Source organism: Castor canadensis, chromosome 14, assembly GCF_047511655.1.
Source record: "Castor canadensis chromosome 14, mCasCan1.hap1v2, whole genome shotgun sequence".
Classification (NCBI taxonomy): Eukaryota; Metazoa; Chordata; class Mammalia; order Rodentia; family Castoridae; genus Castor; species Castor canadensis.
The window spans coordinates 78528497-78550745 of record NC_133399.1 but is presented as its reverse complement, the minus strand read 5'-3'; the positions used below and the strand labels follow the sequence as shown (position 1 = coordinate 78550745).

Genomic DNA, 22249 nt, shown 5'->3' with positions numbered 1-22249 from the left:
TGAGTTCTGTAAGGTATTTTGGTAAATTATTGCTCTTCAAAAGGAGTGATAGGAGCTCCTAATTTAGAGCTAGTTGGTGAGAAGAATGAAGGCATCTCACCTCTCAGTTTTATGACTTAATTTCCAAAGTGGACTTTTTCTTCCACATTCTTCTGCATAGTACCAACTTTGTCACCATTAAACCTGCCTTACCTTAAGTTCAGACAACCCATTTGTGACACTTAATCTCCCATAATTTTAGTCTTATTCTCCCATTTCTCTCACTACCATGGATTTTCAAATTCATTAGGACCACCAGGTCATGGACCACTTCTCTTAGTCCCTAGAATTGAACACTTTTTGTTTCCATTTCCCTGTAGCCAGCTTACCTTCTATGTTCATCAATTCAGTAAATAATTTTGCAGAACCTTGAACTCTGTGGACCCACTCTTTTTTTTTAATAAATGCAGGCAAAAGCTCAATGTTGGAAAAAGTCAACCCAGGCCACATTTTGCCAATATTCCAGCAGCTGAGAAGAGTTAGTGGATAAATTCACCCAACAGGACAGGCTGGTAGTGCTGCACACTCATAATTGTTGGTTTCAACTGGGTCCCTAAGCACTGCCCAGCAATTTCACTCATCTCTGGTCAATGCACTCTCCCACTCATTGTTTCAAATCTCCCTTGCTCTCCTACTCCTCAATGCAACTAACTATTGCCTCCTTAACTTGGTGAGTCCTTGACATCTGCTTCACAGAAAATACTGAAGCTAAAGTTATCCTACAGGAACGTTCTGCCACACACACACACAAAAAGACAAATCTGTCCTCTTTCACACAGCCTCTCACACTTTTTTCTTTTTTAAACAAAAGACTCTTTTCTTCCTGCCACACCCCCAATGATGCTGGTTTACCTTCTTAGGGGTCTCAGGAGCCCTACCTATACTGTCATTTACTTTTCTGTCCAATACTTTCAGTCTCTCTTAATTGGATCCTTGCCATTGGTACACATTCAAACCTTTCCCACTTTAAAAAACAAACCGTAATCCTTCATTCAACATGTTTTCTGTGTGGATGCACCAGGGTGTTTTAACCTGTCTTCTTTCAAGGGGTGTTGCTGTCATTTCTTACCATTAAAACAATGTTGCAATGAGAAACCTTCCCCCACACCCCCTGAGTCTTGCTATGTAGATTAGTCTTTAAACTCAGGCTGGCCTCAAACTTGAGATCCTCTTGCCCCAGCCTCCCAAGTGCTGGGATTTCAGGTGTGAGCCACCACGCCTGGCCAGTTAAAGAACCTGATAGATGGTGGCCAGATTCTTCTTCATGGAGGACCACACCGTTTCACACTTCCCTCAGTGAGAGGGCGTACATTTCCGTCTTGACAAAATAAATGTTATCACACTTTGGAAAAACTCTGCCACTCTGACAGATGACGGATACCTTAGTTTTGTTTGCATTCCTCTTATTATGATAGTGATTAAAATCTGAGTCCAAGGGATGTCTGGTCTTTCTTTTTCTGTCCGTTAATGCCCTTAGCTCAATTTTCTAATGGGTCACTGGTCTTTTTAATATCTGAGATCTCTTTATATGGCAGAAAGCGTGGGATAACTAGATTTTTCTCAACACATCCCAGAGCACAGGTTTAAGAGTCTGAAGGAAGTCATTTATGCTACGACTCTGCGCCTTGAAAACAAATGCTCCCTGTTACAACTTTATTATTCCTGACTTAAAAGTCATAGGTTTAGTATAAAATATCAGAAGAAATTTAAAGGCACCCCTGTCACTCCTAAATTCCTTTTCTAAGTACATAGCATACAAAGAAAGCCTATCTTCTGTCACAAGCCCATCTCCCCAGGCTGCTGCCAGCACACACCCATGGCTTGTAGCATGTCCCCTCACCCATGGCTTTTTATTTCTCACTAGGTTGTGAAAAATTATTTCAAATTCAAAACCCTGGTCATATTTAGGGACTGAGCTTGATGCAAGTCTAGTAACCTTCCTGGCACTGTGGTCATTCTAGAGAGGACGTGGGAAGCTGAAGGGGTCTGGTCATTTGCCAGTCCCCGGAAATACTAGATCAGGGCCCTGGTACATCCTGTGTGACTCTTCTGAATTAAGTGCTTGGTTAAAGATATTTTAACTTCCATTTAGTAGCAAAAAATTAAAAAAAAAAGCCAAACACATTGGTGATTTTAAGTTTAAATCTATATTTTGAAATAAAAATGGAAAATAACAAATTTTTATAAAATTCTCACATGGGAACACATCTTAAAATGCCATTACGTGCAATACTTACTTAGAAAAAGTTAATAGATCTGGCCAAAACAAATCAGCTGTCAATTATAAACATGAATTCTTTTAAGCAACAAGTTCATGTGAAATGTCAGACTGAAAGTCAGTGAGATAGGCCAGGCAGTTGGTAATGGCTCTGCACCATTGAGGTGAGGAAACCTGGGGGCTGACCTCCCTGGTGAGGCTGAGCTCCAGCATGAAGTTTCTGCATGTGCACAGGAGGGGCTCTTACTGGATGCTTCCAAAGTCCTGTGTGTCATGGTCCTTTGAAGTTCAGGTAAAAGTACAAGCATTGGTTGTAAACGTCAAAGAAAATAACATGCTTACAAATTTTACTGCAAGTATTATGATTCCCACCAACTTTGGAAAAGCTCCATTTCAGAAGTTTCTGACTGGTTTGCTCTCTCACATGGTGATTTGGGCATCTGTGCACACCTGTACCTGTATGAAGAAACCAGCTAGAGGTCCTTTTCTGCAGTGCAGTGCATGATTCTGTTTTTACTGACTAGGCCAGACCGTGTTTCTGCTCAGAGAGCCCACCTGATCCATTTCTCATTCTTTCCTTACATCTGATTGCTTATTGAACAAATGGTATTTTAGTATGTTCCTGTAGAATTACTTCATATCCTAATAATCAAGTTTGAGGTTTTTACATAATGGTTCTACAGATATTTTGCTGGTCCATAAATCTCAGCTGATTTGCTTAAAAACAGATGAGAATAAGTACATGCTGGTAGATCTTAGCACCTGAGAGTTAGTTATGTCCTTCTATTCATGTTGCATTGTAGTCTTATAAGGATCAACTCAGTGTGCTCATATTTTCTCCCAAACAAAATATCTCCTTCCTTTTCCAATAGTAAACATGTATTTTACAAAGACATGCTCAAGACAAACATCACAAAACCATGAGCTATGACAAATGATCTAAAAATGAAGTTTACTCATTTCCATATATCAATTGCAAAATAAAGGCTCAAGCCTTTGACCATGATCATGAATCTCAGAGTTCTGAGACACACCATTCCACCTCATCATTTCTGTAGTTGAACAAGTTAGAATGTACAGTGATAATGTGTGTGAGGAGTATCATTAAAAACTCATTACTGCAATGTTTAGCTTCCTATAATTACCTGAAAATTCATAGCTACCATTACCAAATTTGCTAACTATGAAAGATATAAAATTGTAATAATATCTTCTCATAATGATAGCACCATTACCCATATTTCAATTCAATTCAATTTCAACTACCTGATATTGAGCTTGACCTAGCTTCACTGTGGTTCTATTGGTAGGGAAGTGGTAAGTTTCCAAGGACCATCTGGAACATCAGAGTAGTTGTAGATGAGAGGGAAATAAAGTATCACATTCTGTTTTCTCACTTGGCATACAAACTTAAAAAAAAACAACCATTTCTTTAATGATAAAAATAGAGTTCTTTGGTGAGCATGGACACAATACATGGAATCTGTTTCTTTGCATGAAAAGTGGCGTCGAGGGAGAAGGACTCGAATTCCATGGCTACCTTCCGGTTGACCCGGGTCAGAATGTGCATAAACTCCAGCTTGTGTGCATACAGTTTCAGCATAGCACAAAAGGACTGGATGAACCACGATCCATCCTTTGAATTTCGCCAGGAATAGTAACCTACAAAGCAAAATATAACCAAAATACAATGGATACCCAATTTCAGCTGATTCTATAAATGATTACATAACCACAATGATAAAAATTAGCATAAACTTCCAAAGTTTTTATTACCCGTAAAAAGGGAAAAAAATGACACCTTTCGTTTCAGAGGAAATGATGCTGGAGGGGAAAAAATGTGCATTGGTCACACACTTCTGCTCTCAGCAGAAAAAGAAAATCCTGAGCTAATGGCCACCGAATCACTGAGGGCTCTACCTTCTGGACTCCCCTTCCATAGGGAAGAACAGGTAAACATGCAGAAGATAAGAAGATATACAATCAAAGACATACAAAAAGTATCATAATTGTAGGTTGCTTGGTGTTTCAATCAGATTTCGTTTTCATATTGATTTAGCCAGGAAATAAATTACCCATGTACTCACACACATTTGTCTGTCAATTGTTTTTCTGTTGACATCTAAATCAAGCATAATCATAGTATCCGAAAAGGGAGCACAGTGTAAGTGTATTTATTGTGTTTATTTTCAGATTCATGATTGGACCCATTGTGTTTAACCTAGAAGTAATTTGCCTGGAAAGATACCTACTGGATGAAGAAAACCACATTGGACATGTTTCAAAATGTAACACTGTTTAAAATACATTTACCAGAGCCGGGATTTGCAGCTCAAGTGGTAGAACATTTACCTAGCAAGTGTGAGGCCCCAAGTTCAAACCCCAGTACTGACAAAAAAAAAAAAAGCAAAAAAACCCAAAACAACATTTACCTTATGTTTCTAAAGCCTTTGACACCTGAGTCAGTTGTATAAGTAAAAAGGTTGCATGATCAAAAAATATTTATAGAATGGCATGTGCAACCTAACCACAAAAGGCGAGAGTTAGGGCAACCCACTTGGGACCCCTCTTTCCCGAGGGAGCTTTTATTCTTTCTCTTAATAAACTTTCCTACCTCTACGAAAAAAAAAGTGTGAGTTAGCAGCATGTTCATATATTATTTTCACCTTCTTTATTTTCTCTTACCCTCTTCTATTTATGTCATGTTTACCCTATTTCCTATTTCCCAAAGAATTTCTAGAACACATGTGGCAATCCCCCCTTATCCACAGTGGATGTTTTCTAAGATGCCCACTGGATGCCCAGACACTGTGTTATTTCCTATGTATGCATACACACATGGTTGCACCCACAAATTTAATACCTTTTCCATCTTAACTAAGCACTCATCAGGCACTGTGACCACAGCTTTTACTGTTTGATGTGTGACAACAAAGCTAGCATGAATTTCTTTTTTCGTTTTCACAAGTTCACAGAGGGAAGATTCATTCTTATTGCATACTTTAGAAACCTCAGTGTATGATTTTTTTTTCCCCTTTCCTTGTAATGTCAACTTTCTTTTCACTTAAAGGAGTACTTTATGGTTTCTCTTTGGTATATCTGTTGCCAGTATTTTTTCTCTCATGCTTTGGGACCATTATTAAGTAAAATAAGGCATTTTGAACACAAGCATTGACATACTTCAACATTCAGTATGATAATGGAGATGGCTACTAAGTGAGTAGCATATACAGTGTGGGTACTCTAGCTGGACAAAGGAATGACATCCCAAGAGGGATGGATCAAGATTTCATTATGCTACTCAGAAAGTCATACAATTTAAAACTTATGAACTGTTTACTTCTGGAATGTTCCATTTAATATTTTCAGATGGCATTTGACCATGTGAAACTGCAAATGCAAAAGGTGAAACTGGTTAAGAGGGGACAACGATACCTCTTTTCTGTTGCAGTGTATTAAGCTCATGAATGGCACTGTTACGAGATTTCTCTGTGTTATGGTACTCTAAAACATAGACCAGCCAGCTACTTTTTAGCAATATCGAGATCTTGATAGTTTCTGGAACACCTTACTCATTTTTGTTTAATTCTGCAATTAGGCACAATGTAATTCACTAAAAAATTTCGATATAACATTCATTATTTGTAAATTTCTTACCAGGTGCTGTGGAATATGCGTACAAGAAGTCGGCCTCTACTGGTATTTTCTGGCACGCCATGTCATCGTCAATGCCACTGTCTGTCTCAATGCCACAGTCCAGTTCTGTCCCCCGGCAGGCCTGTGGGTTATGAAACAAACTTTTATTTAAAAAAATGTGTGTACACATGTACCTTATACTTAAGAAATATAAAGACTGTGTAAAAACTGATGTTAATTATACTGAGTCTTTCTGGTAAGTCCAAAATTGAAATGTAGGCCTATTTTCTGAGTAGTGGTTTAAATGAATCAAAAAGTAACAATCATTCTGTAGTCTCGGGACAAAAAAAAAAAATCTATTGCATAATTCACAATTGAGTCAGTTCATTGGTGATTAATCTTACATAATTCACAATTGAGTAAGTTCATTGGTGATTAATCTTCAATAACCAAGGTGCTCAGTTATATACTACCTGAATAATGAAAAGTTTGGGTTTTCCTGTGAGAGTTCTGCAGTAATCTCCTCTGAAGAAACTTGTCAATTTTTTCAGGTTAACAGGTCCATTTGTTCCATAAATTACTCCTTCTTCACCATGGCTTAGAATTACGCAAATAAAACTGCTTCTTTTGCTATGATCTTCTTTAGAAACTGGACAGGCATTTATAAATAAGGAAAAAAAAAAACAAAACCTCTTGCAACTTTATTCAACAATCTCAGACATACTGTATGAGAATAAGATGAAGAAATTTTGTTCCTTTTGCTTTTTGAGACAGGGTCTCAATATGTACCCCAGGATACCCTTGAACTCATAATCCTCCTGCCTCAGCTTTCCAAGGGCTGGGATTGCAGGTGTGAACCACCATGCCTGGCAAGATGAAGAGACTGAGACTAGAGCTAGACCTGATTTGCAGCAAAGCCACACACCTAAAACAACTTCAGGGAGTCAGCATAAATAAAATTTTTTACTTGTCACTATCATATGTAAGATCAGAATTATGTGCAATATAATCCCACAATTCTCACACTTCACTACACGCACAATTTACAATGATACCATAATATAAAACTGGCTAATGAAGGGTTATTCTTTTAATTATTTCTCACCATTGTGCAGCAATTCCACAATTTCTTCACGTGTAAGATCATTTTTATTCCTAACTTCGTATTTTAAGCCCATGAATGTTTCTCTGAGGTTTGCTGCATCTACATCTGTCCCAGACCGGGCAGCCATCCCTGGAACAGAAAGAATCACTTTTAATTGCATTTTAAAAGAATAACTGGGCTGGAGATGTAGCCCAAGTGGACACTCAAAGAGTGTCTGCTTTGCAAATGCAAAAGCCCTGAGTTCAAACCCCAGACCCATCAAAAAAATGATGGTAATGATAACATTGATAAGAATAATAGTACTACTAACATAAGTAAAATAAAAGAATAACTGCTTTGAAATGAAATGAAAGATGTAGCAATTCATGCTACCATAAATTCTTCCTTTTAAATGCCAAGAAAATTCCAACTATTTGGATCATGGTGCTAGAAGGTCTCTTAATTTCTCAGCATCTACAGTACTTCATAATGTAGCTCTCTTGGTGTTATTGCCTCAAAGCTATCTCTCATAGCAACTTGGAACAGAAATGCCTTTAAATGTCTAACAACAGGGGTTTGGTTTAACAAATTATGATCCACTTACATAATGCAGTACTACGTTGCCATTTTTTTAGACAAAATTTTGACATGGGAAAACGGTCATAGTTAAAAAAAAAATGACTAGCTTATTTTCCGAACATGATGATTTCCAGTTAACAACAACAAAAGACTAGAAAACAGTATGATCCCACTTTTAAGAAAAGAATATTTAAATATATATTTCTCTCTACATTTTATAAATACCTCATATATTATTAAAATGTATGTATACTTATATGTTACATATTTTCAAATGTGTATCTATTCATACACACACACACACACACACGCATACACACATATCTCCCACTCAGAGACTACATTTCTTTGATTCTGAGTTACCAATAATTTAAAGGTACACTACTACTTTCATATCTTTTTAGGAAAAAAAACCCAATCAAACACTTCCATATTAACGCTGTTTAGTAGGCACCCTCTATATTTCACCTTTGCAACCATTGTAAGATAGCTATCATCACTAGCTTTATCATTTGTGCAAAAGCAAGCTACTTAGCACAAACAAGCTAAGAAACTTGTCTACAAGCTACGGGTGCAGCTCAGGGGTAGAGTGCATACTTAGCCCTGGATTATCACCCAGCACAAAAAAACAAACAAGAAAACCACTAAACTTGTCCAAAGTGACAAAATTAGTGTCAGGCCTATAGATGGGGTGCTGGGCTTTTTAACTATTCCTTTCTAACACTTCCACATACATGTATGGATTGATATATGGTGCGCTCAGATTTCAAAAGTGCTGAAATACTGAGGAGAAACACACCTGCAAACTGAGTAAATTTAATATGTAAGAAGACAATATAAAAAATCTAAATACTGATATCTCTAAACAATGTAGATGCTGGGCATGGTATGCATGCCTCTAATCTCAGTTCAAGGATGTCTGGGCTACATAGCAAGACTGTGTCTCAAAACAAAACAAAACCCAACAGCAACAGCAACAATAACAAAATCCACTGTTGATTATATGTGTGGAACGTGATTGTGAGTGATTTTCATTTGTTTCTTTTTGTTGCTCTGTAATTTCTGAAATTTCTGTTATGGACATAGGAAGTTAAGATGAACCCAGCAAGGTTTTGATTCTGGAAAGGCTGAGGTCACCAGGCACTTGTGTGACCACATGGTTAGCTTCGGTGCTGGTTTGTGAGCCACTTTGCAGAACAGAAAACATGACCAGATTTGCAAATTTCAAACAGGAAAAGGAGCTAGCTGTCTGTTAGGAAAAGTCAGGCTACTGGTCTAAATGGTTTTTGGAGAAAATGGAGTGACAAGCAAAAGAAAGAAGGAAGCAAGAAAGGAAAAAGACTAGGTCAACAGGGTAAAATTGCACAGGAAGAGGCATCATTAGTAGCAAATGAGGCAGAATGCCTATTAAGTAAATTTTTAAAAATTCCTAAAGCAAAAAGGAACAAAGTGTTTTGTCTTTTATTTAATGTCTAAGGTTGACATCTCAACTCATAGCCCAAAGCAATGACACTAGTACCATGCAAATTTGGAGACCATTCTCTCCTTACTCCTTTTAGCTAATCTAATGCCCAGCCCTCTTATCTTTCCAGTGTAATCTGGTCTCCTTCTAATTTCCTAAACTAGACCTTTTGCAGCTAGCTTCTCAAGTTAAAAAAAGTAATCTTTTTATGATTAATATGATAATTTGAAGAATTATCAATTATATCATCTGAAAGGTGAGAAACAGGGCAATAGCCAAGATGTTCATTCACATGGCAAATTATGCAAATTAAAAGAATGGTATATTTAAGGGATGCCGTAATACAAAATAACCGAGAGGAAAACTACGTAGCAACACAAAAAATGCTTTTATTACATTAAATGGAACAAGCATAAAACAGTATCATTTGTATGTTATGAATAAAATGAAGCTTTTCAAAAGTAACTTGAGAAAAAATACCAATAAACAACAAAACATTAATTAGCTTTTTGTGAATGAGATTTGGTGCTCAGGGCCTCTTGAATTTAAAGAGAAGTTTCGGTGGTGCAGGTAGAAAGCAGAAAAATGAATTCGAGAGGGAATGGCAAGAAATGAAGGTGGCAAGATTAAGCTACATGTATTCAACATTTAGGGAAGAAGGAAAGGCCACACGTATCAGATCAAAGCTTAGGAGGAAGCAGAATAAAAGAAAGGTCTCTTTATAATGTGGGGCTTTGTCTTCCTCCTAGGCTAACAGGGAAATGCAATCAGGCAATGAAGGTGTAAGCAAGAAAGCAGAGCAGAAGGAATGATGATGACCAAGGCCCAGGCCTCAGCTCTGCTAGTTCTCTACCCTTGTGGCTGTGTGAAGTGGTAAACTTCCAGAATGGAATAATAGCTACTTTTCAGTTATAAAAATAAATAACAGAATATCTGCTGCAGGTTCTGGAAAGAAAAAAAGACTATTTACTATGTGTTGAGAACCTTTCATTGCTATAACAAGAGGCAGGAAAAAAGCAAGGGTTATAGCTTTGTCAGGGCAAAAGAAGCTAAGCACACAGACAGCACTAACTGTGGCAAGTGAAGCCACACACCAAGTTAAGTTTTTTTTTCTCCTCTCTTCCTTCTTTTCAATTTATAAGCGCAACTTTGTTTTCACCCTGCTCTGTATCTTAATGACTAACTGCAGAGTGAGTTAAAACACCAACTCTTTTTTTCCTGTGCACTTCCTATTCCCAGCTTAGGGGAAAGGTCCCAATTAAAAAGTAGCTGTCAAAATACAGAATGGAGACTGACTGTGATGGAAATCAGATGCACAGACCTGAAAAGGGTGGACCTGGAAATAATCACAGGTCAGGGATGATCCAGTAACCTCAGGATTAAGGAGCTCACGACCTGCATTCCAGGGTCAACCATTTCTCAGAACTAATGAAGGATCTTAGGGCTCACCTGGCAGTGACTAAGCAAGCATCCCCCCAAAAATTCTATGTAAACCAGGAAGAGAATCTCAGGTACTAGTTATTTTCCTTCCAACCCACCAGCATGTTGCTAATAAAACTTTTCTCTTCACTCTGACTTCTGAGTTACTGGCTTTCAGATGTGGCAACAGAACTGGATCTTTTGCAATCATGGGAGATGGAGAGATTTTGAACACAAGTAGAAAAGTTAAGCATTCATACTCTACTTTATGGCTATTTTGTATCACAGTTTACTGACCAATAACACATTGATACTGCTTTTTATATCATATCTAATATAAATGGCATAAATATTTGATACATACCAGTGCTCTTATGAAAGTTCTTATTATTGATTATCACGCATACGCCCATTTCAGGATAATCCATTTTGTAACTACTGTCCAAGGATATCCCAGAGTCCATTGATTTACTCCCATGTATAATCTTCCTGTAAGGAAACCAAACAATTGTTTACAATGGTAGAAATGACCAATCCACTAATACAACTTCCAGGACTCATGAGAACTGTTAACATTTGTTTAGAGTTATGTACCAAACTTGGTGCCATAGCTTTTATTTTTAAATGTCATGACACCTAGATTTGATTCCCAGCACTGCAAAAATGAGTAAGTAAATAAATTGCACTGATAATGCATTTTATAGACAAGGGAATGATATGCCAGAGGCCATGTAATGTGCTGAAAGTGAGGCATATGTAGCCACATTTTATCAAACGCATTTTATAATTTAAAATTTCCTTACAACTTTATGAACTAGTCTATCTTTCAAAGTTAAGAGTAAAATCTTAAAAATTACCTTGAAGTAATAGGAAGCCATTAAAATGTTCGTCAAACTCTATTAGCAGAGACACAAAAACCCTGGGAATGTGAGGGTGACTTATCACAACATCTAAACAACTGACTGTGTGGGGCCCATGCAACGTTCTACTTACATGATATTCTGTATGAAAAGAAGATAGGAAAATGTGTAAAACATTTATTTATTTTTGGTGGTACTGGGGTTTGAACTTAGGGCTTTGTGCTTATGTGAGCAGGCACAAGCCACACCTCTCTCACTTTAAAAGGATTTAAACAATAACAAATCCTTGGAAAATGGGATTATATTTCAAAAATTTAATTTCTAGGAAAATTCCTTTGCTAAACTAACGTGCCAAATCTTTTTTTTTTTTCTTTTTTGCAGTACTGGGGCTTGAATTCAGGCACTCTACCACCTGAGCTACTCCACCAGCCCCTAACATGCTAAATCTTTACTAGTAACTTGTTGCTAGTATTGCTATAATACAACTGCTTCATATTAATATTAATTTGTAGGGGCCAGGTGTGGTAGCTGTGTGCCTATACTCCTAGCACTTGGGAAAATCTCCAGTTTGAGGTTGGCCTGGGCTACATTGTGAGTTCCAGGCCAGCCTGGGCTATATATATTGAAATCCTGTCTCAAAAAAAAAAATTAGTTTGCAATTCCCAGAGTGGTTCAGAACAATGTAACTGGGTCTCAAAATTAACTTTAAGAATTAAAAAAAAATTTTGTATTGACAAATAACTGTACCTCTTCATTGGGTACAATATGATGGTTTTGTTCATTTATATATTGTGTTGACCAACTCAAGGTACTGAAAAGTATCACAAAAGATTTCACATGGATAATAACAGACATGATTAAGCGAAGAATGTTTATTATCTTTCTCCTTTCTCCATCTGCTAGTTATTGGGAAGATTAATAAGCAGAATATTCCAAAAAGGAAAACAAGGGGTAAAAGATAATCCATAAGTAGGCATTCTTCCTTGGAGTGAAAACTGGCATTGCATTTTAGTCTTAAAATTTATAAACAAGAGTTCAAAAACTCCCCCACACCACCCCTAAATCCTCTATTCCCATATGGTGATTTGGGAAGGCACAGAACACTCCAGTAGGTGAGTTCTGCTCTTCTCTAGGTCTTTCTGGCTCCAGCACAGGTTCCCAGCTCTAGGTCAGGCACTGCATTAGTCTCTTCCTTCTTCCAATCCAGGGTTCAAGATGAGGCTGAGAGAAGCGAGCTTATGTTGCCACACATCTGTCTAAGGTGGGAAATCAGGTTGGTCTCTCTGGCTTGAAAGCCCATATTCTTTCTCCTTCCCTGCTCCTCAATGTCAGCTGTGTTACACACACTCATCTTTCTCTGACTGTGTAGGATTCCATTTAAATACTCACGTTTCGAAATTTTTAATGGATTTTGAATCCACTGAGTTTTCACTGATTTCCATGGCTGCTTTTCTTAGCTAGAATATAAAGAAAATAGAAGTTAATTAAAAATCAGCCACTACAACTTCACTGACGTTATGTTAGTCATCCCAGTGACTATTTCTTCAAATACTCTTGTTTTACCTCTACTGTTAAAGGTCCCTTTGAGTTGGACCTGGGGAGAAAAATCATCTGCAATGGTACATACAATACAGTGCATCCTCCCCACTCCCCTTAACTGAGCTATGAATTACATCAAGTACACAGAGAAGTGTGCAGCTCAGTGAAGTTTTGTACTTGTGTACCCCTGGTAGATCAAGATGAAGACTGCAGCTTCCAAACTACAAAACTTTCCACATTGGTATACTTCACATAATATTATTAGAATGGCTAGGTTCCCAACAGATAAGAGTACCAAGAAGTTCCAAACCTTCATATAATCCTTATTCTTACTCTGAGTTTTGGAATTCCAACTTTGTTTTCTGGTGGTACTGGAGTTTGAACTCAGAGCTTGGTGCTTGCTAGGCAGGGGCTCTACCACCTGAGTCATGCACCAGCCCTGCTTTGCTTTGGTTAGGGTCTGTGCTTTTTGCTCAGGCTGGCCTGTCATCAATTTTTCTATAATGTGTACAATATTTTCAAGGTTAGGAAATAGTAACAAATGTTATTTCATATATTAATACTGATAATAGAAGATTGCTAAGTTATAGTATATCCATGCAACAGTTATCGTAGCTAATTTTTCTTTTTCTTTTCTTCTTTTCAGTTCTTCTCAAAAAACTTATCAATGACTTAGGAAATGGTCACAATACAAACCTAAGGGAGAACAGGCTATAAATCCATATGATCTCAATTAAAACATATACAAGAAAAAGAGAGCAAAAATATTTACACAAATCTCTACATATTAATATATTTATTAACAGTAGATGTCTCTGGGTGGTGGAATTACTAACAACTTATTTCCTCCTTAAAATTCTTCCATATCTTCTACTTTTTCTATAATATGTACATTATTTTCAAGGTTAGAAAATAGTAATGACCACCGTTTTACATGATAATATCAATAATAGAAGACAGTATCAATTTGTGCTAGACAATTTCAACCCTCTGCCCTGATTCCAGAATTACAAAAATAAGGGTATTCCTTTACCATTAAAGGAAAACCCTTTTTTACTTGTACCATGCTCTGTACCATGCTCCAGTCTCTCTGCCTTTCTTTTTTCATTCACATGGACAATAACCATATATTAGGTATAAGAAGTCTCAAACTTACAGGAACCATAATCATAACTGATAAGCTTGTCCCCAGGCTTGTCAATTTAAAGTGGGCAGACTCAAGCAAAGTAAATGGTTGAGAAATAAGGTGTGACAAATGTGGCTGACAGAACAGTGCAGGGTTGCTAACGAGCCTGGAAAAAGTGAATATATCTTAGGTGGTTTATTAATATTATAATCCATGAGAAAATAATACTATCTTTGTTTCAAGACTTTCTGGCCAATTAATGGAAAGTCTGGAGTGAAAACACAGTGTACTTCATCAGAGAAATACACAGTCAAAAAGCATGAGGGGCCAGCTATAGGGAAAGTAAAGGTAGGAAGATCGCAGTCCAAGGCCAGCCATAGGTAAAAAGGAGAAGACCCTATGTGAAAAATAATTTGAAAAAGGGCTGGGGTACATGGCTCAAGTGGCAGAGTGCTTGCTTAGCAAAAGTAAGGTCCTAAGTTCAAACCTCAGTATCAATCCCCCCAAAGCATATGAAAAAATGCTTCACATCACATATTATCAAGTAAATGAAAGTTTAAAAGAGTGAGATACCACCACACCTACTGGAATGGCCAAAACCCATAACACTGTCTGTGGCAAATGCTGGCAAGGATGTTGAGCAAGAAAAATGGTACAACCACCTTGGAAGACCATTCAGCAGTTCCTGAAAAATTAAATGTATTCTTACTATTTGATCCTTGGTTATTTACCCAAAGGAGCTGAAAATTTATGCCATACAAAAAGCTTACACACAGATGCTTTTTGTAGTTTTATTCATAATTGTCAAAAAACTTGGAAGTAACCAGGATGGCCTTCATTATTTATCACGATAAATAATGATTCTGTGCTGAAAAGAAATGGAGGAAACTTCAAGGCATTATTAGTAAGTGAAAAAAGCCAGTCTGAAAAGGCTACATTCCATATGATCTCATCATACGACATTTTTGGACATGGCAAAACTGTGGAGACGGTAAAAAGATCAGTGGTTGTGAGGGGTTAGGAAGGAGGGAGAGCATGAAGGACTTAATAAGGCAGTGAAACTATTCTGTGTGACACCATAATGGTGAACACGAGTCATTACAAATTCATCTAAACTCAACATACAGTGCCAAGAATGAGCCCTAGTGTGAAGTATGGCTTTGGGTAATAATGATGCATCAATGTAGGTACATTAATTGCAAAAAAAAAACCCCAAACCACCACTGTGGTGGGGGATGTTGGTAACTGTGAAGGCTATTCAAGTGTAGAGTGGTGGTGGTAGAGGGGAGCTATCTCTGCAATTGTTTTCAATTTTGCTTTAAACCTAAAATTGCTCTAAAAAATAAAGTCTGATATTTTAAAAATTGAAAAATAAGATATAAATAATTTCTGAAGTGGAACCTAGAGTCTTGGCAGTGTCTTTTCAGGCACCGATGGTTTGCCTCAAATTGCAGATAAATATCTTTTAGTAAAGTAGTTGGGTGGCTGAAAGAAAAAAGCATGAATTGTTTTAAGAGTTAAGAGTGTCTTACTATTTGATAAGGACTTCTCAGGAACAAATACTATAATTTATTTAGCTTCATTATTAGCACATGAATAATATAAATTGTCTCAGTTATCAATCGATCTTGATACACTATGAAAATTTTTATTCCAGTAACTAAAATCCTTCTAGCATCAGACATGTGCACATCAGTTCTCTTTGTCACCATCTGCCTTTCCCACAGGAAGTATAAACTCCACACTCCTGGGAGAGCCTTGCTTCCCCGCAAACCTCACTAAAGTGTTACACTAAGCATGACCTCATCTCCATTAGCTAACGCTTGGCTGAGGACAGATTATTCTGGGCATGGTGAGCTCATCTTAGAAGGACAAAAAAGTAACTCCTAAGGGAAATATTCACTGCTCTTATGATAACAGGAGTTGAGGTTCCAACATTTTCATTTGACAACATGTACACACAGAAAATAAATAGGGGTTTAAAAACTATGTCCTGACACAACAATGGCTTCAACACTAATCATTTCTTACTGTGTTGATGTATGTCATTCCTTGCATCAATTTAGGATGCTGATGATAAGAAGGCAAATTTTGGAACATACATTAATGGTCATAGGGAAGAATGCAGACAACTGACATTATATCATGTGGCAACCTGAACTTAGGACTTAGGTTCATTTTTCTGGCTCCCTGATCCCTTTAGCACAGAAGCTACAGCAGTCAGATGTTCAAAAGTTTACCAATGTTGTCAGTATAGATTTACTGCCACTCTGAAAGAGGTATTTAAACATTTCAAGCTGTGTTTTCCTAAGTAAGTGAGAAGTTGGAATATCTTCCCTCTTTACATGGTGTTTAGCCAGTTATTCATTGCAATAGTGGAGTAAAACAAGAAATGATCTGCAGAATTAAAGCAGAGTGAAAATTTCTAAAACTGAAACCTCTATATCTAGCTATAATGAACGAATAATTTCAAATAAAGGACTGTTAGGAAGAATAAGTGGTATGTAAGTGTGCCCATAGTCATTTGAACAGTCGTAGAGATTGCTGATCAGGGAATCTTGTCCTCCATCATCAGGCTGTTCTTGGTGCCTATCCTACAGGGAATGATGAGGTAAGTGATAAAACCTAGTCTCTGCCCTAATGGTTTTCTAAATCTCAAAATGAGACATCACAATCAACACTGCTTACTTCCAGATCATCTCCATGAATACAAATAGTTAAAAAAAGGAACAATGCCATTTAATAGCAATTCCTCCTATTTTGGCTCAAGTAGGCTAGACTCTGAGCTAAAAGATACACATGTATTTTTAACTAGTCTTCCCACCAAAATGATCCTACTTAACTGAGGTAAAATGATCCTACTTTACAGTTTAATTAACTGAGACTTACAGAAGATAAGCAGCTTTAAGGGGGCAGAACCATGAGTCAAACTAGGGTTTGTTTGACTCCAGAGGGCAGACAGATTCCCACTACATATTCTACAGACTGCCTAGTGCTGTAAAAGAGTGGCAATACTATAGCTTCAAGAAAGGTAACAAAAATCCAACCTCACAAACTTTAGATGAGACAAAGAGGCTGGGCGAAGTGGCTCACAGCTGTCATTCTAGCTACACAGAAGGTGGAGATTATCAGGAAGGTTCAAGGCAAGCCCAGGCAAAAATTCACAAGATCCTACTTCCCCAAATAAAAAGCCAGATGTGGTGGTATGCACCTGTCATCCCAGCTATGCGGGAAGCTTAAATAGGAGGACAGCAGTCCAGGCGGGCCTGGGCATAAATGTGAGACCCTATTCCAAAAATAACAAAAACAGATAGGTGCCAATGGCTCACGTCTGTAATCTTAGCTACTCAGGAGGCAGGGATTAGGAGGATCGCAGTTCGAAACCAGCCCAGGCAAATAGTTCGAGAGACCCTATCTCGAAAAAACCCATCACAAAAAAGGGCTGGTGAAGTGACTTCAAGGTGTAGGCCCTGAGTTCAAACTCCAGTACTGCAAAAAACAAAAACAAAAAAAATGAAAAGGGCTGGGGTGTGTGGTTCAAGTGCTAAGAGCACCTGCCTAGCAGGCAAAGGCCCTGAGTTTAAACCTCAGTACTGGAAAAAACAAAACAAAACAAAACAAAAAACCCCAGCACAAATAACATGGTAGAAATTGACTGCAGAGAACTGAAACAGCATATACAGTTGTTCCTCAGTACCCATGGGTGACTGGTCCATGACCCCCCGTGGACACCAGAATCCAAGGATGCCCAAGTCCCTCATATAAAACGGTACACTTTTTGCATATAATCTAAGTATACCTCCTGTTTACTTTTGACCCTCTTTAGATTACTTATGATACTTAATACAATATAAATGCTATGTAAATAATTGTTATACTGTATTGTTTCAGAAATAGTGATAAGGAAAAGTCTGTATGTTCAGTACAGACACAATTTTTGTTTCTATTACTTTTAGTCAACAATTGATTCAATCTGTAGATATAGAAAGTCAACTGAAGAGAAGAAAATAGGAATGATGATTATGGTGTTTCTGATGCCAAATAACTGCTTTCCTGTTAAGCATCCTGTGTAAAAGCCATTAAGACATTTTTCTACATCTCTGTCCACCTCTATGGAAAAAGATGAAGCTAACCTAGCATGACTGCTGGGGAAATATCTATCTCTGTCAAACAATCTGAAAAATACCACAGTTATATTTATTACAGATTAGGGAGGACAAAGTCCTTAAATCAATATTTCTAAATTAAATAAATAAAACAGAAGGAACATCCTTTCACCAATTTTGGGTAAGAAAAGACTTCAGGTCGAACATCAGTGGCTCACACATGCAATCCTAGCTACTCAAGAGGCAGAGATCAGGAGGATTTCAGTTTAAGGCTAGCCCAGGGAAATAGTTCAAGAGACCCTATCTCGAAAATACCAAACACAAAAAAGGGCTGGTGGAGTGACTCAAGTGGTAGATTGTCTGCCTATCAAGTATGAGGCCCTGAGTTCAAACTCCAGTACTGCTAAAAAAGAAAAAGAAAAGACATGGTGGCTCATGCCTATAATAACAGCTACTGGGGAAAGCACCAGCAGGAACAAAAGTTAGTGAGGCTTAGCCAGGTGCCAGTGGCTTATACCTGTAATCCTAGCTACTCAGGAGGCAGAGATCAGGAGGACAGAGGTTCAAGCTAGCCCAGGCACATAGTTTGCAAGACCCTATCTTGAAAATCCCATCACAAAAAAGGGCTGGCGGAGTGGTTCAAGGTGTAGGTCCCAAGTTCAAACCCCAGAAAAAAAAAGTGAGGCTCATCTCAACAAATAAGCAGGGCACAGTGGCACATGTGCCTGTGATCTGTGATCCCAGCTACATGGGAGGCCATAGGTAGGAGGATCCAGTCTGAGGCCTGCTCAAGCTAAAAAACAACTAGATCCCACCTAAAAAATAACAAATGCAAGAGAAAAAAAAGAGAAAAAAGACTGGAGATGTGGCTTATGGCTTAAGTGGTAGAGCACATGCCTAGCAAGCACACAGTCCCAAATTAAAACCTCAGTACCATAAAAAAAAAAAAAATTCAAGTTTTATCCAAATCTGTCCCATTTGTTTTTTGAATTTCTTTGGGAACGTCTTCCTACTTTGTGGCACAAGTCAGAAAGAACACAGCACTAGCTATATGCAAGGGGTCTGTCTTTGCCCTTCCTAGCTGAAGCCCTAGTACAGTTTTCTGGAGGAACAAATAAGAGAAAATAGAAAGCCCTTGTAGCCCTAAATATTTTGTATGAAATAAATGTAGAATAGAGGAGCCTGGGAGTCTTCTGTGAACATCAGAGATAACCAGAATAACTTATAGAACCTCACTGTGTGCAGAGTGCTGCATTAGGCCCTAATTGTCTGAAATAGTGGAAGAGACAAAGACCCCAGTCTATGTGGAACTCATATCAGTGTTCATACTGCTCATTGGTATTCGGAAGTGGCTCAAGGATGCAAATGTTAGACCAAGTTCAGTCTAAATCACATAACATCATACATTATCACAATGCAGAAGCTCTCCAGGCAATATGTGAAACAAGAACAAAATACAGGGAAATAAATACCATTATATAGAACTTCAAATTCATAAAGCATTTCCACAAACATTATTCCATCTGATCCTTATTGTGAGGACCAATTATGTCTAATTTATGGGTGAGTCAATAAGTGTCATGTAGGGACTTGACCTCAGATGGTCTAACAACAGAGTGTATTCTACTGATACACTTTTATTTGTTAAATATATGCACAACAGGATTTAAGAATCTAAAAAATTCCACATCTTTTTATTTAAAGGCCCTACCTTTGGGGTAGAATTCAAAAGAATAATCTAGAAAAAAATATGGCCCTATAAAGTCAGAAGGGGGATGAAGCCACAGGAGATTGTTTTAAATTAGTTTTGAAAGCAAACCAGTAAAGCAGCATTGTAATTGCCTGTATCAGATAAGATGCCCCTTTCTTTCCTTTTTTTTTTTTTGCAGTACTGAGGTTTGAACTCAGGGCCCACCAGCCCCTTTTTGTGATTTTTTTTTTTTGAGATAGGGTCTCTTGAACAATTGCCCTGGCTGGCTTCAAACTGTGATCCTCCTGATCTCTGCCTCCTGCATAGCTAGGATTACAGGTGTGAGCCATGGCACTGTGCGCCTTCTTTCTGTTTCTTAAGATGGCAAAAGGCAAAGTCTTTTCTCAGGATCACAAAGGCAGTTTAACTAGGTGCCATACTTCATTTCCTTTACTTTGAACAGGTTTTATTGCCATGCTTCAACAATTCACTCACTGAAATATATTCTTACTGTTAAAAGCCTTATTCTCAAACATCAGGCTGTAACAGGTATGATTTAAGCTTTACATTTCATTTTTAGCTCATATGACCACAGCACACTCACAGTGGCTGAGCATTTATCGTGACACTGCCTGACCTAACCACCTTGCTTAGCAAATTCTTCTGCTATCTTGAATATTCAGATTGTTACAATGACTCCATATTTCACCTCTACCATTTTTTTTCCTAATCCACACCTGTTAATTTTAATTTGCTAAGTAATTCTGAATCAAATTTACTTTTTCTAGATAGAGCATAATCATAAAAGCTTAATAGAGTAATTGTGCCAGTCCTGCATATGAGGAGAGACAGTAAGAAACAGCATGATAAAGTCAGTTCCTCACAGTGTTTGCTTACAGTTAGTAGAGAATATAGTAAATAAATAAATATAGAGGACACATCCCTGTTAAGAAATACCTGGTGCAAAACGAAAACTTATGGGAAGACTTAAGCCTTAAGTTTTGCATGAGAAGAGAAGCCTAAGTTTGATAAACGAAGTGATGGGTGGGGGAAGAGGAAATGCAAAAGTATTCCAGGCAGAGAACAGGTCTGAAGGTGAGCAAGGAGCTATACAGAAAGTAAAAGAACACTATGGTAAAAGATAGTTCTGGGGAGGGTATTCAGGACCCAATTAGTATTTGGCTTTGTTAACCAGGTTTAGGAGATCATGTTTATCCTGAAGGCAAAAAAATAGATTTTCATGTTATAAAGAATGGACTGGAAGGGGCTGGTGGGATGGGGGTAGTATGCAGGCTGGTGCAGCTAGTTGAGAACCTGGGCTGTCTGAAATCAGAGATGGAGGACATGCACAGATATGGCAGACATTTAGGGGGTCGACAAGGTTTGATGACTAACTGCGGAAGGAGTGGGCAGGCGAGAGGTAGCTGTGAAGGGCGGTTTCTGGGTGACACTGAGAATGGGGTAAAGACCCAGGTTCTCAAGCTAGGCTGGAGAGCGGCCCCACTAAGAAGAGTGACAAGTGTAAGAAAGGCACACTAACTTAACGTGGCGTGGGGGAGGGGGGTGTCAAAGCAGCTTCTGCCGTGACTTTGACCATGGAAACAGAAACAGGATTCTCGAAAGCCTTCAGGGTATGAAAAGGAATTGAAGTTCAAATGCTTACAATCAGTTCTCTGGAAGAACTAAACCACACAGTCAACCCGAGAAAATCTAGGCCCCAGACACAGAAGGCAACAGAGATCAAACACTCGAGCAATCTTGGGACGATGGGCCCATGGCTAGCGCCCCGAGGTCAGCATCCAGCCAGCCTTTACCCCCGGGCAGAGTTTCCCGGAGCCGCTGCTCCGCTGCCCTCCAGCATCCCGCGGCCACCGCTTCCCGGGCTCAGGACCTGGGCCGCGCCCCCGTCCCCCAACCAAACTCGGTGACCCGGGCGGTCTCCAGCTCCCCGGCCTGGCCTCCCGGGCCCCCAGGCCCCGCCCCACGTACTGCGGTTCAGGGTCTCGGATCCGGCTCCGCATCACTGGCCCGGCGGGTCTCGGTTCCCCCCGACCCCCGCCGGATCTGTCGCTGCGCCGCCTTCACTGCTCGCCCCGCAACCCTCGCCAGTGCAAAACAAAGGATCCGCCGCCCAGATCGCCCATCTCCGCCGCCTCCTCGTAGCAGCTGCACACCGGGCAGGTCCCCGGGGCGAGCGCTGGGCCAGCGAGGAGAGGAACCCACCTAGGGGCGAAAGGGACGAGGGCCGCACTCACCGCACAGCTCTCACAGCTCCACGCAGCAGAACTAGACGCCTCGCTCTGCTCCTGCAGCAGGGTTCCACCGCGGGCAGCCTGGAGAAGTGAGTGAACAACTAGGCCCGCGCTTCAAGCCCCGCCCCCGGCCAGGCCCCGCCCCTGGGTCCGCCCCTTGGGCCCGCCTTCTCAGGATTGGCTCCTCCACCCATGCGCTCTCGTCTCCGGCGACCCGTCCCTCCAGCCCCGCCCCCGCC

The 22249-nt window shown here is 39.1% G+C and overlaps 1 protein-coding gene across 1 annotated transcript; it reads right to left on the bottom strand.

Moving 5' to 3' along the window:
• Positions 1-2167: 2167 nt before the first annotated feature.
• Casp3 (caspase 3) lies at positions 2168-22149 on the bottom strand. Its single transcript, XM_074054875.1, has 7 exons — positions 22014-22149; positions 12687-12754; positions 10802-10926; positions 6999-7127; positions 6367-6542; positions 5915-6035; positions 2168-3919 (listed from the first exon to the last, which is right to left on the bottom strand). Exons 2-7 carry the CDS (start codon positions 12737-12739, stop codon positions 3690-3692), a joined length of 834 nt encoding a protein of 277 aa, XP_073910976.1. The 5' UTR covers positions 12740-12754; positions 22014-22149; the 3' UTR covers positions 2168-3689.
• Between the last annotated feature and the right edge of the window lie 100 nt (positions 22150-22249).

Excerpts from the sequence above, each read along its gene's own strand:
- Casp3 (XM_074054875.1), bottom strand. The coding sequence starts at position 12,739 with ATGGAAATCAGTGAAAACTCAGTGGATTCAAAATCCATTAAAAATTTC. Across the intron at positions 10,927-12,686 it reads TCCATTAAAAATTTCGAAAC|GAAGATTATACATGGGAGTA; the intron begins GTGAGTATTTAA and ends GTTTCCTTACAG. Across the intron at positions 6,036-6,366 it reads CCAAACTTTTCATTATTCAG|GCCTGCCGGGGGACAGAACT; the intron begins GTAGTATATAAC and ends CATAACCCACAG.